At 41.0% G+C, this 14,397-nt stretch overlaps 1 protein-coding gene across 2 annotated transcripts in view; it reads right to left on the minus strand.

Annotated features, from left to right (window-relative positions):
* The window catches only part of pkdcca (protein kinase domain containing, cytoplasmic a), a 23,246-nt gene extending 9,117 nt beyond the window's left edge, over nt 1-14,129 (minus strand). The window contains exons 1-3 of one of the 2 annotated variants that reach the window (XM_053503009.1): nt 13,113-14,129; nt 3,747-3,869; nt 1-244 (exon numbers count right to left, since the gene is read on the minus strand). The exon at nt 1-244 is cut by the window's left edge and continues 31 nt beyond it. In XM_053503009.1, the coding sequence (XP_053358984.1) occupies nt 1-244; nt 3,747-3,869; nt 13,113-13,784 (1,039 nt within the window). In that variant the 5' untranslated portion in view covers nt 13,785-14,129. The remainder of the gene's footprint in view (nt 245-3,746; nt 3,870-13,112) is intronic. The other variant, XM_053503010.1, reaches the window with a different exon arrangement.
* Between the last annotated feature and the right edge of the window lie 268 nt (nt 14,130-14,397).

A 14,397-nucleotide genomic window follows, 5' to 3' on the forward strand; every position in this document is an offset into this window, starting at 1 on the left:
TAATACCCTGGCAGAAGCCGTTGCTGCACGGGAGGGTAAAGTTGCGCGCAGGGAATTCGAGGAGGCAGTCAGAGGGTGAAGAGGCTGAGCATGGTGTGTCCTCCACACTGGCGTCGTCGAGGTCGGTCACCTTTAGCTCTCCATCCACCAGTACAAACTGCCTGGGCCTGAAGTCCAGCAACGTGAGCGAGCCGAGCGGCGAGTGCGCCAGGTAGTGCAGCAGACGTGCCAGACTTAGGCAAATCTGTGCAACACATTATAACAGAGAGATTAAACCATGGATGATTTAAACATATAACATCTTTACAGTGCACAAGTTTTTTGTGTAGCTATTGTTTAAATGGGCGATGTGTGTGTGCGTGTGTGTGCACGTAAACCTCTTATCCCTACAATCTCTCAAAGTACCACTTCAGTGTGTGTATGCAGCCGTATGTATATGCAGTGCCCCGGTGATTAGCACTCCTATTGTGCTAAGGGATGTTCGGGGTCAGACGAGGGCAAGTAAGACTGGGGCTGTTGGTGTTGAAGTAGAAATGTTTCACACAAGTCCGCAAATCCCCACTGCCAACTGAGGGCAAAGGGAGTTTGTGAACACATCACAAACAAAAACTGCTTTTAACATGCTCAGGCTTAGAATGCACTGAAACAGGAACTGTGTATGTGCTTTGATGGAATCATGTAAAAATTTGATAGAACTGGAAAAAATTTTATTCTGAGATTATAGAACGAAAAAAATCAGCATGGAAGCTGTTTGAAACCCTTGTGCGTTCGCTTAATTGACTGCACAGAAATGTAAATCACGTGTGCACGTTTCTATACTCAGAGCAGGCTTTTTAATTGAGAAGTCCACGTGTCGAACCCTGACTCTCTAGGGCTCGTGGTCGAGTACGGTGGCTTTCAAAGCCTTCATCAGCGCGCACAGGAAATGGCTCTGGACAGAAATGAGCCTTTTGCTAGTCAGCAGTTTCACCGTCGTCCCCAGAGCCTATTAGTTCCTCATATGCAATTCAAATGTTCCTAAAGCCTTGCCGTGGTGGTTCTCTTCAGTTCGGTGTACACATGGCTGCACAGTGCTTCCCGGAAAGAGAAGGAAATTCTGAAGGATTATAAAACAGAACGGAATTAGGCAACTCAGTCAAGCTGAAGTCAATTGAAATGCACATTGAATGAGTTGTACAGTCGATTGGTGGATGTTTATGGCATGAATAGACTGTAGGAGACTCAATACGGACAATAGTGCGAGGAAAAAAAACAATATAACATCATACCTTTCTGTGATGCTAATTTTGCAAGGTATAACTAACTGGCTTTTTTTTTTTTTTTTTTTTTGCTTTTCTAAAATCACTGGCACACATTACTTTTAACAAACTTGTAGTTAAAAAGACGCAGCACCCATAACTTCTGATTGTGGTTTAAAGAATTACTACAAAGACCACTACAAATATTTCACGGAGGTAATAGATTTTAAGAGCCCATGACAAAGTACAAATTCAGCGCTGCTTTTTTTCCCCCCATGCACAACAATCAAAGTGGAAATTTATCCCATATTTTTTCCTCTCCAAAAAAGTAGTTTACGATGTAGACTACTGGAAATTCAGTCACTATTACTGCAATGTCAGGAAATGGAGCCTGGCAAATATACTTTACAGAATAGCAAAGTGTGTGTTGCAGAGGTCCAGTTTCAGGGCCTTTCATTCGAGAAACATTAGGTCTGGCAATGCGAAGCTGTTCTTCGAACCTGGAAAACAATCGGAGTGTTGAGGGGCTGACGAGTCCACACTGAGCTCAGTGTGAATTGCTGCGCTGAGTCATATACTGCTGTGATGACACATAGATGAGTGTGGCGCACTCCGCTGAAGTGCCTGCCGTGGGCTTCCGCTGCAGGTTTTGTATGTGTGTGTGTGTGTGTGTGTGTGTGTAAAAAGGCATGTTAATCTGAATCTACTTCTTTATATAATTAAGGGCTGCATAATATGGACCAGAATACTATAGTTAAGTATAGTTAATAATTATAGTGTAGTAAAGTAATTATAAGTCTGTAATGTCAGTGCATCAGGTCTGCACGTTGTCTCTACTAATACCAATTATTAATTAATACATATATTAATATTAATACAGAAGGTTTCTATAGCAACACAGCTCAGATATGATGCCAGCTGCCTATGTAAGTTATTATGTCTATTGTAATTTGAATGGGGCAGTGTTGGGTACGGCTGAGGCTAAAGGTTGATGATGGAAGGATCAGGGGTTTGAGAGCTGGCACAACTGGTTTGCCACTGTTGGGCCCTTGGGCAAGGCCCTTAGCCCTATGCTCGTACAAAATCACACCCACAATGCTGGTCCCAATGCCTGGATGTGAAAGGAGGATGGTTGGGCATCAGGCTAGCAACCCAACCTCGTTAGAGACCTCCATTACTATAGAACCCGTTGGCAGGAGTAATATAAAAAAGGTAACTTATAACTTGAAGGGAGTATCACATTAAATATGTTTATTTAGTATTTGTGGAAGTGTTTCCAACGTTCACATCTCAGGTACGACAGCATGATTTGATCAAAAAAGTATATTGCGATTATATCGACACATCTTGCAATTACATTTTAAATTGTGATATTTAATTACTGAATGTCCTATTTTGTATTCCAGTGTATTTATCTAGGCTACCAACAAAAACCGGTATCCATATCACGATTTCAGTTTATGCGATGCTTTAAACACAGCTGTGAGTTGAACTTTATGGGGATGGAGAGCTTTTGTGGTTTCTCAGTAACATCACATGCTGTTGAGGGAACTTTTTTGTGCTGTTGTAACATGATTTGTTCTGGATATTTCACAACATCAAAAATATTGTAAAAGAACAGATGGCCTTGCAGATGCAAAGCACGGTCGGAGCGTGCACTGACTTGTGCCCCCCTGTGGCTGGAGGTTCCCCGGTTGGGATTGGAATTGGGAATTATACCTTGGGCTACTGCAAGGCAGGCAGAGATACACCCGCCAGAGTACGAGTTCTTTAATCAATAGAAATTGTGATTCCTGGCAAACTGATGTGGTGTAGGAGGAAGCTAGTTGATAAGAGAGTGCTAATTACAACAACTTGTCCCAAAATTCTAACATGGATTTTATGCACTATAATTTACACCTTATAATATAATATGAAGCTAATTAAATACCACGTGATGCATCATGAATAGTAGATAAAAAACAAAACAAAATATCTGTAGTGAGACATGCATTGTGCTGTGAGATTTACTCTGGATAGATCGGTTCATTCCTCACCAGGACACTTGGCAACAGGAAGTAATAGGAAATTACCCAGTAGTGAGAGCAATCTGTAGGGTCACCTGGGTGATCTTTATGCCACACACCAGAAGGAAAAGGAAGTGGCGAGAATACTACATGCTGGAAATCACCTGGTCTTCCAGAGCCCCTTCCCCTGACCTGAGCTCAGCAGAAAGCACAGAAACCGAATCTCCGTCTCAGACTGCTGCCAGACTCGACTTTACACGGCTAACTTACTGTAACGGCGCTCGCTCCGATCCGCATATCAATCTTAACATCCCTTTACGCGCCGTATCGGCCTACAGAGTCTTTTTTTTTTTTTTTTAGCATGTCTGGTTGCGTGTCCGGTTGCCGAGGTTCAGTATGTACAGTATGAGCTGTTCCCTGAATCCCCTCCCACTCTTCCTCCTACAGCAGACACACACTTGATGGAATGTGTGATATGGCACAGACGCAGACACACACTCACTCGAAACCGCTCTTCCCAGGGTGTCTGCAGCAACTGGATCATCTCTAGAGGGCTGCCCAGCTCCGTGATAGCTGTCACCGTGTCCTTGATATCGTTGCTGTCCTGGTAGCAGTAGCCATACAGCTGTGGGTGAGAAAGATAGAAGGAAGACAGGGTGAGAGAGAGAGAGAGAGAGAGAGAGAGCAGCGATATTAGACTGTCAATCTGGCGAGATAACAGCACTGTGTAGAATTTCACTGTTTTTACTCAGACGGATAGATTTTGTCTGAGTGTGAGCGTCTGGTGAGTGAAGTGGAGTTTCAGTTTGAAGATAAGACTAAATCAGAACCATGCTTACGAGTCAGCAAACGGCATGAGCGAAGTACAATGAGCCGGTCCTATCAGGGATGGAAATTTTATTAGGAAGTCAGATCATATGGGTGTCTGCAAATCGAGTGGGTAGAGGTGGAGGGGTGTAGTGGAGTGCGGCGTCACTAAATGTCCTTTTCCCTGCGTGCTGCCGGGGCATGCATGCTGCAGCATTTGGCACTTTGCTTACAGAAACATTTTCTTTAGCCAATTTAAGCCAAAGAAGCTAGTTAAACTTAAACAGCATGAAATTTCATCTGGAAGCAAAAACAACCCATGGCAATGTGACCGGCCCGTACCACCACCAGCGTCCCTGGCTACAAAGTGGAAAACGACCGACTGTTTTTATTAACAGATCACAGCCTGTCTTCTTCCTGTCTCTTTTTTTTTTTTCCCCTAACTGGTAGGGTTAACGTCGCCTGGTTTGTAAAGTATTAGAGGATTAAAGCATAGCGTTCTCTGCTGCTCTCAGTGTACGTGTGCATGTGTGCGCTGAACTAATTTTAGGAGAGAATGCGTATGCAGTGCTTTACTCGCGCACCAGGCTGTACTGTGAACGTCCTGACACCTGCAAATATCTATTCCTGGAGTAACGCACAAATGATTCCTGACGTCATTTTCATCTGATGCAATTGTGGAGATGCTAAAAATGACAGTGCCAATGCCATGAATCTTGAGCTTGCTTACCGATGGCCATCCTTACACACACACACACACACACACACACACACACACATACACACACGGATTGGGCGTGCCTGGCACACTCATATTTAGCCTGGGGGAAGTTATGGGTGGTGTGTGTGATGTGTGCTGTGTGTGTCGGCGTGCCAGCCATGTGGCTTGAAAGGAAAGCACTCTAGGCATAAGATGGTGGAAAGCCCTTGTCACACCGCCCTGCTTGTGGTGATGAAAGAGCATGCACTTAAGTAGGTACATGATGATTTCTCACTCGTTTTCCGTTCAGCGTATTTGAAAATAATATTATTTTAAAATATTGTCAGTATTGTGACATGCTAACTGCTGGCAGGTGCTGATTAAAATATGGAATGAGCTTGGAACCTCTAACAGGCTGGAGGCGGATACGGAACCAGAAGCCAGGGCTCTTTGTGTGATAAGAACATTTGCTTCATGTTTATTTGTTTGCATTCCTACTGGTGAAGCAATCTAGTGACTGACTGTGTCTGTGTGAGTGTGTGTGTGTGTGTGCGTGTGTGTGTGTGTGTGTGCGTGTGTGTATATGGCAGACTCCTCGGCTGCTGGGACTCGTCGTGTGTAAGGAAGATAACTTGAAGGACCCATGGTTGTCTGCTCGACCACATGGTGCCATTTTGTCTGAACTCAGGTCAAAGGTCAACCTGTCTGTCCTGTCAGTTTACCTTAAGTGCAATTGCATTTCTCCAGTCCTGCTTTGTATCTGTTTTTTTTTTTTTTTTTTAAGAAAAGTGAATTAAAACGCAATATTAATTTATTATTCTAGTTTTAAGCATTGTAAGAGAATACACCTTAAAATCCTTTTTTGTTTGTTTGTTTGTTTCCAAAGCAGACATGCAACACTCCAGGGACACTCTAATAAGCATACAAGACACTTTTACTTTTGCACGCTAAAAATAAGTCTTGGTTTTAAACCAATTTACATTCTTGGTTCAGAAAATCCTTAAAGGCCCGGTCACGGGTCTAATCCGGTTTGCACCGTTAGCTGTTGGGATGAAATCAGCAACATTAAATGGAAAGAAAACGCAGAAAACAAATGTCCTCTATTTCTGTTCTACATGGTGAAAATAGTGTTTTAAAATTCTGTAAAGAAAACTTAAAAAAGCTGAAAAGTGTTGGGGTTTTTTTTAGTCCAAAAGCAAGATTTCCCTGATTAATAGAAAAAGAAGACAGAGCAGAAATGTGAGCATAAAAACTTTCCTAGGAAAATAAATATAACCCTTTTTATTTACTAGGATTGACATAAACAAAAAAAAAAAAAAAAAAAAAAAATTTATATATACATATATATATATATATATATATGTATATATATATATATATATATATATATATATATATATATATATATATATATATTATTTTTTTTTTATGTCAATCCTAGTAAATAAAAAGGGTTATATTTATTTTCCTAGGAAAGTTTTATATGTATATATATATATTTTTTTATGTCAATCCTAGTGAAAAAAGGAGTTATATATATCATTTAATCATTTAATCATAATCATTTAATGAATTTACTGCAATTTGTTCTTGTTAAAAAAATTCTACGTATATATTTTATTATTAAGTTTCTTTTTATCCAGATGCATTAGTGCTGAAGAAGCGAAAGTAGCATCTTACAGTTGCAGATGCACAGGAAATCCAGAGTAGGAAAAGTTATAAAAATGCAGGGTGGGAGCTTGCTGCTTTTCTCGCCAGTACATTTGGGAGAAATCAAACATGATCACACTCACGGTTGTTAAACGTGCCGTAAATTTTGTGTGACACTAGGCTGGAAAAGTACCTACGATCATTGTACGTGTTATGACATTTCCTCATTTAACCGAATGGGCAAAAGTTGCAACATGTTAAATCAACTTTGTCGTTTTTCTTTTTTTTTTCCAGTCTTCTGTATCTCACTTTCCACCCTGCGCAGCCAGAAAGTGACTTGTTGCTGTATAATCGATACAGTGGTCGCATTCATCCTCACGTACAAGTGCTAATGCTGAAAACCATGGACAGTACGAAGTACACAAGACGTTCACTTCATCTAAAGCAAAGGTGTGAAGCCAAACTGTATCTACAAGCATCTATCTACCCCACTGCCAAAAGTACCAAACCAGAGTGTATGCCAACACTCTAAGGCCTGTACAAAAGCATTTCTGTATGTAGTCTTATTAATTTGTAAATACACACTTGGCCTGACAGGCTCGGTGCACGTGCAAACACGAACACGTCTGCCTCTGCCACGCTTTTTTTTTTAACGAGGGCACACTGGCAGCGCATCAAAACGTCCACAAGGATGGTGATGTTTGTGTAATGGGACAGGCCAATGGTAGCCAGGTGTGTACGGCTCTGGGTCAGTGAACGAGCAACTGTCCGCTCGAACAAGAGAGGCTCAGAGACGCGAACGTGATCCTAATCGCATGACTCGTGTGGGTGGTGAATTATAGCTCGGATGAGATTCAAGCTTGTGTTAAATGTGTGCGTGTTATGTGCGAGAAGGAGTGTGCGAGCGGTTGGGTGTGAGGTTATAATTTAGTGCCCTATTTTCATCAGAATTTGGATGGGATGCTGCTGGAAAAACCTTTGAGTCAGTTCTCCCTCACTGGAAAACTAAACTTTACATATCGCTGCCTTGCGGTGCTTTTTAATAAAGATTCTTTTTAAATCATTAAAACGTATTTGCTTAAGCATGCAAGTGCTTGCAAAAGGATTAAATACGAGCATAAACACACCATGCTTTCCCTCTGCCCCTCCTTTACATCCAGATTCAGCAAGATTTTCTAATTAGTAAGCACTCCCTAGGGACAAATCCTCAAGAAACGGCACTAAATATAAATATAAAATTCAGCAACGCTAAAGCTGTCATGATGACAGCATCTAAATGAAATCTCTTCACCTATAAATATTTGCACAGCAATCCCCCCCCCCCCCACACACACACACACACTCTCTCTCTCTCTCTTTGGAATCTGGAACTGTGAACTAAACCGCTAAAAATAATAAGGATCTTTAAGAGCTCGTGTGCAGCAGAAAAAGTGAGAGATAGAAATCAACGTTATCTTCGAGGTACCCCTGTAGCCAGAAAGTCTGCTCAAACAAACAGTGTGGCGCAAAGACACGGAGCTGGACATGACTATCACGCCCAACAGGAATTCAGGCCCGTCCTGAGGAGAGCTCTCGCTGAGTAAACACTTTCATTCAGGAATTCCAGGAGGTTTAATTATCGACAGTGATGTACTCAGGGCATCTCGCTTATAGCGGAATGATTATTTTAACATTAATAAGAGTCTCTGGGGTTTTAAGTCGGGAGATTTGTCTTTGTTAAAACTGGCAACTTAAATATCATTTATAGTGTACCATATTTTTTTCATAAAATTAATTATGACTAAATAGCTGGAAGTAAAGTTTTTGCGATGATAAGAATGGTGAAAATAACGATGACAATGATGATGATGGTTATTATTAATCACTATTATTATTATTATTATTATTATTATTATTATTGTTATTATTATTATTATTATACAAGTATTTTTCTTATTATTAATATAAATAATAATAATAATAATAATCATCATCATCATACTTGTATTAATATTATTAATTGTTATTATTGATAATCAAAACTCAGTGTGCAGTACATTTGCAAAAAAAAAATCTGTGAAAACTAAATGAAGCCAGGCTAGGGGAGAAGAGGGCCCTGACCTAAAGCAAACTAAGTGCTGAAAATATACCGTAACGTGTGTAAGATATATTCCACATTGTGTATTCACATTGGATGCCATGTTTTTAGATACATTTTCTTGTCCTTCACTAGTCAGCATAAACAATGATCTGTGAGGATCAAACTAAGCAAAGAGTAATGCTATAAAGACGTAATGATGAACGGCTGTAATGAGTGGATGCTACTAGGTATATACAGATCCGATTTTTTTTAAATCCTGTTTGATCTGCAATGTGAAGTAACAATACTTGTGAAAGAAATAAGGTCTTAGATTTTTAAAGAACTGTTTTTAAAACATTAAGAAAAAGTGAGTTTTTTTCTTTAAAAAAAGCATTGATTCTGATTACATAGATGATGGAGTATCATGTACAGCAGTTAAACTTAGATTAAGCAGTCGGGGAGCTTTCTGTCTTTTATTGGTGCCAATTGTATATCATTCAATTTTTATACACAGTTTTAACATATAGTTTTCATATAATTGAAATATGACCAAATGTTTTTAACATCAGCTGTGTTTTTCCATAATAAAGGATTCATTTAAATTTGGACAAAAATTTGGTGGCCAGATCTTAATTTTTTCAGTTTTGGCATCAAGGCAAAGACATGTAATATAGTAATAGAAGCAATGACTTTATAACGGCAAAATAAAGAAATACTTACTTACTTTAACAATCATTAATTCAATTAAAGTTTTTTTTTCTAAGACACCTTACAGGTAGAATTATTACAATTATTATTAATATCATAACCATTACATTTTAATATAACTGAGAATTACATTAATATTTTTTTTATTAAATCCCTGTGCCAGAGCACTGCTCAGTTTGTTACCCAAGCAAACACTGCAGAAATGAATGGAAATCTATACTTTGTGCCTGTGATCAATTTTAGTGTAGAAAAATACATAGAAGTACAATACAAATCACACTATGTCTGGAATTTTTTTGGCTTTTCTCTTTTTTTAAACTTCCTTCCTGTGGAAGTGAGAGGTTAAAGTGTTAACCCGTGTTTAATTACAGAGAGAGCTCGGGCTGAGGCTTTGGCCCCTCTCACGTCCTTCTCCCTGCAGAAAACAACCCTGGGGGTCTCTGTGTACAGGACATCTAGCTTTCACATTAACACTAGCTGCTTAATGATTACCTGTCTCTCAGGGCGAGAGACCCGACGCACATAAAGTTTCTCCGAGCACACTCAGCCTGCCTCTAGCATTATCTCCATCACCGATCCGTCTTGTTCACACTCCCACAAACATGGCAGAGGGCACGAGAGTCACTCAGCTTTGCCAGAGGCGTAATCACCCCCGATTACTATCCACATTAACCCCCAGCCCCCACCCCATGCATGCAACACACACCAGTTCTTCCAGTGCTACATAAACCTATTTATACATCAGGTGTACACTTCCAGAAGCAGAAAACTCACAGGATGATTTACTTCAGGATGTGCATTAGAGATGTAGACCCCAGGATACTTTGTTCTAACCATTTCATACAAAGACAAAGTCCGGTTCAGAGCAGAACCACGGTCTGTGCACTCCTACTGAACCCCGGCCTGGTTTTAATCAAGCCATCATATCAGATCTCACCTCTGACCTTTCGGACTGCAAAATTCTGTCTAACATGCTCCTGCCAAAGAAAACGAAAAGCAACACTTTGAGCCTTAGATTGGTGAGGTTAGGCTTTAGCTCAGGAAACATAAATCCAGTGCTGTACTTTAATACTTAAATATAGATGATAATACTTTAATCTTAATCCTTATACTATATTATGAAGGTGTCTCTTAAATCAAATGCTTATGATTTTTATTATGTTATTAAAAAAAGATTTCTGGCGTATTTAGCTGATGTGTCAGCAGCCACAGGCGCTGCTCTGCTCAGAAGCACACAGTTGCAGCGCAGAGACGTGGCACGGAATTCAGCATGAGCACTTACTGAAGATAAATCTAACAGTTTATTGCTTGGATGCATTCCGGTTTGCTAGTCAATAATTTGCAATAGTTCTGCCACTGAATGTGTGCCAGTGTGTGATTAACGGAGACATAAGGACTATCTCAGACAAAATAAGCAAATGTTGAAGCATGTTGTAAAGTTTCTAAAATGTTTTACAGTCTCACTCCAAATCTAATGAATAAAATACCATTTTGGAAACATGATATTTATTAACCGATCACAAACAGCCAGGAACAAAAGAGTTACAGTTGACTAAACCATTCCACATTCAACTGGTTCATCCACATCTTGAAAAAAAAGGAAACAAAGAAAGTGTGACTAACAGTTAACATTTCAGCTAAAAGCATGTCTTATCCATGTAATCATTATCAATTCAAACAAAACCCTTGGGTTACAAAACAAATGTAAAGCTATAAACAGTGCATATCCGTTAAAAACAAATTCAAAGAAAGGAATATAGCCTGTGGCACGAACAGAGCTTAAGACTATTACTAATACTCACCACACCTTATTTATAATACAGATATTTGTGTCATGACCCCAAATAAATAAATTAAAAACACTAAAACACAGCAAAATCCAAACTGCTGAATTTGCTATTCTGGGGTGTAGTTCAGCTTTAAAGCATATTTTAAACCACAAGAGTTAATTGACTTAACAGAGGTGTCAATTTAGCACTGTAGGCGTTGAATCAGTTAGCAGAGGCGTTAATTCTACACCGTAGGTGTTAATTCTACACTAGGTGTTAATTCTAGACTGTAAAAGTAAATTTAGCATGTTAACATGTTCGGTCAATGCAGGTAATTTTGCCTCTTTTGGCTGCAGTTGACAAGCAGAAAATGTTATCAGAAAAATTGTTTAGTGTATATAGTGCATATATTTAGCCAATATGAATCGCTGGACTTTGTCTTTTAGAAACATATCTCACACAATATGACATTCTTCCTCTCATAATTTAAATAGGAAATAAACATTTAAAAATATTTAGAACAAAAAAAAATATCTTGAATATTAAAAATTCTAGATTATGTGCTATTTCTGGATTCTTATTCAAATCGAAGCAAATATGTGATTTGGACCATGTTCACTGCTTTGTACAAAAGATTCGATTTTCCTTGTGTCTAATCTCTTCCAGTGTATGTGCTCACATGACACTCTGATGATTTGTTTTAAAATGGATTATAAGACTTTGCACACTGAACTTCTGGAGTTCATGCCAGCTTGAGCATGCGCTGCCATTAAAACAAAAGCAGGACATACAGAGACGCTTTTAAATTTATGTAAATAATTCAAAGATTTGAGTTTTTTTTTTACACTAGTTGCTGATTTTAATATGTCATTAAGAAGAATAGTGTGCCAAACAGGAGCATGTAAATCATGTGCCTGAACTTCATCATTGTGAATCTAAACTGATTTGATGGAAAAGGCAAATGTATACAAACAAAAAGTCTGAAAATGTCTAATCGATTTTTTTGCAGTGCAAAAAGTTGTATAAATCTTTATGAGCAGCTGTTCCTAACTCTGCAGTTGAAAACCTATTTTAATTAAGCTGGACTTTCTTTTGTCTGGGGATTTCCTGCTCGTGCTGAGGCGACAAGGCGCAGAACTTTAAACTCTGCCAGTCTGTGCACCTTCAGAAAAAAAAATCCCCGGTGTTGAATGAACTAATTTCGTGCTGCATTAATTTATCCGCTGATGATTTGTGTGCGAATCATTCTTGTAGGATTGAATTTGGCACAGGCTTTCACCTTTGCGGTTAGCGCATGCGTGAAAAACACGCACACCCGCTGCAACTTAATCACATTTTGTTTAAGGTTCCGTAATTAACTTTTACCGAGAAACGAAACGCCTCACTGCCCCAAAGCCAAATCAGTATCCAAAACACACAGTGGGATAAAGCGAGGAACAAAAACATTCAGACCACCAGCTCAACGGTCTGCGGCCAAACCTGTGCGTCCAGTTCTTTCAGTTAGGAGGAACGACTGATATTAATCGTAACAGCGATATTGGCCTTCGATGTGACTGGGGGAAAAATGCTACTAGATCTATTCCAGGCGTTCCAGATGTGTGCGTGTAGGATATGTGATAAAACAAAGAATGTCACATCACTGAACAGTTTAAAACAACCTACTAAACTCCTTAGTGTTCACTAGATTACAAATAACTAAAGCTGAATTTTTGTGATAACCCTCTTGTTATTTCAAAGGCCTAAATGTCTCCAAATATGTGCTCAAGGAAACCATTTCATCACCAAACCAGTCCAAAGAAGCCTCACCCTCAGCTCAAATGCTAATAAATAAGCAAATGGCATTGTGTATTATCCACAGGAGCTGAATACACACATTTAGCTGAAGTGTTAGAGTAAACCTGTGTACTCATTTTCTCGCGCGGTGCGTAAACATTCACACCTCCGATGCTTATTCAGGAAAAGAGCTGAAAACTAAGTGATTTATAACGCAATTAACGCCGCCTAAATTGGTTATTTGAATAAAAAATGCTATGATTTAATCGATTATATTAATACAAAAAAAATGCAACTTTTGGTTTTCTTTAACTGAATAAAATATTTAATCAGATTTAAGTCAGCTGGGGTTATCTGGTTGTTTATGAGCTGTGTATTGTTGTTGTTTTTAAGGAAGATTACCTTAAGGATGTTGGGATGCTGCAGCCTCTCCATCAGTGTCATCTCCTTGATGATCTTGAACGAAGCGAGTCTGTAACAGTCCTCAGCTGAGCTGTACCTTTTCACGCAGCTCTCCATGTCGTGACCGTTGAGATCCACGGATTTGAGAGCCACGGAGAAGCTGGCGTTCAGCTCCGCTCGGTACACAGCTTTGGTGTAGCCCGAGCCCACAAACTGCACACTGCTGGCTCTCTGCAGTGCCGCGCACCCGAGCGCCCCGCCTGACACGCGTGCATCAGCCCGCCGCCCGGCCGCGTTACCGCGCGCCTGATCCGCGTGCTCGGTTCTCTCCGCGCGCTCGAGATCCATCAGCCGTCTGCGTTCGAGCGGGCGAGCGGCGTCGTCTTCGTCCCCAGTCTGGTACCGGAGCACCTCTCCGAGTCTGCCTCGTATCTGTAAGCGCAGATCGCCGAGTGCGGCAGCGCTGCTGGACTCCGGGATCGGTGCGGTTACAGACGCAAAGTGCTCTCCGAGGTGAAGCGGAGGCGGACGCGTTTCTGTGAACGAGCGCTGTCGTGCCGCGGCGTGGCTTTGGTGCGGCTCGAAGCCGGGCACAAACAGCACGTTCATCAGCGTGCCGAGACAAAAGGAGAAGCAAAACGCCGCCGCCAGCACCGTTTTCCGCCGCTTCATCTTGTTCGTGATTATTATGACGAGCAGAAAATAGCTCGGCTTGCCTCCGCCTAGCAGCCTCGCAGCTCGAGGCAGCCTCGCCGCTCGGTGCTCAATTGTGTAGATATGAAAAGGGAACAGAAACACTAAGACGCGGCTCTCTGCATTCGCGGGTGATACCGTGCGCAGGCTATATACGCGCTCACGTCTCCATCTCGCAGTTATGATTTAAGATCCACCCCATTTTAGGACTGATCGCTGTGACACTTGGCTCGTCGGCGCGCGCTCGAGACCCCGCAGCATCGAGGGTCTCCCCTCACGCGTCCATCCAGCTAACGGCAAGCCCGCGCGCCGAGGTGCGACCCAAACACACATGACGTCAGCGTGACTGACAGCTGACTCCGGCTCGCGCCGAACGCTGTAGTTTTGCCCGCTGTTTGCACGCCAATAAGACCATTTATAGAGAGTAACCCCGCCGAACTACGCTTCCCAGTGTGCATTTCTGCCTTCCAGCCAAGCAACGCCAGAGCGAGGGGGCGGATCCCCAGATTTCTAAAACGAGCCCTGGTACTTGGTTTAAGAAGTGGCTTAAATACACACACACACACACTCATCAGTCAATGAAGGTGATAAG

The sequence above is a fragment of the Clarias gariepinus genome, chromosome 8 (genome assembly GCF_024256425.1).
Source record: "Clarias gariepinus isolate MV-2021 ecotype Netherlands chromosome 8, CGAR_prim_01v2, whole genome shotgun sequence".
In the NCBI taxonomy this organism is placed as follows: Eukaryota; Metazoa; Chordata; class Actinopteri; order Siluriformes; family Clariidae; genus Clarias; species Clarias gariepinus.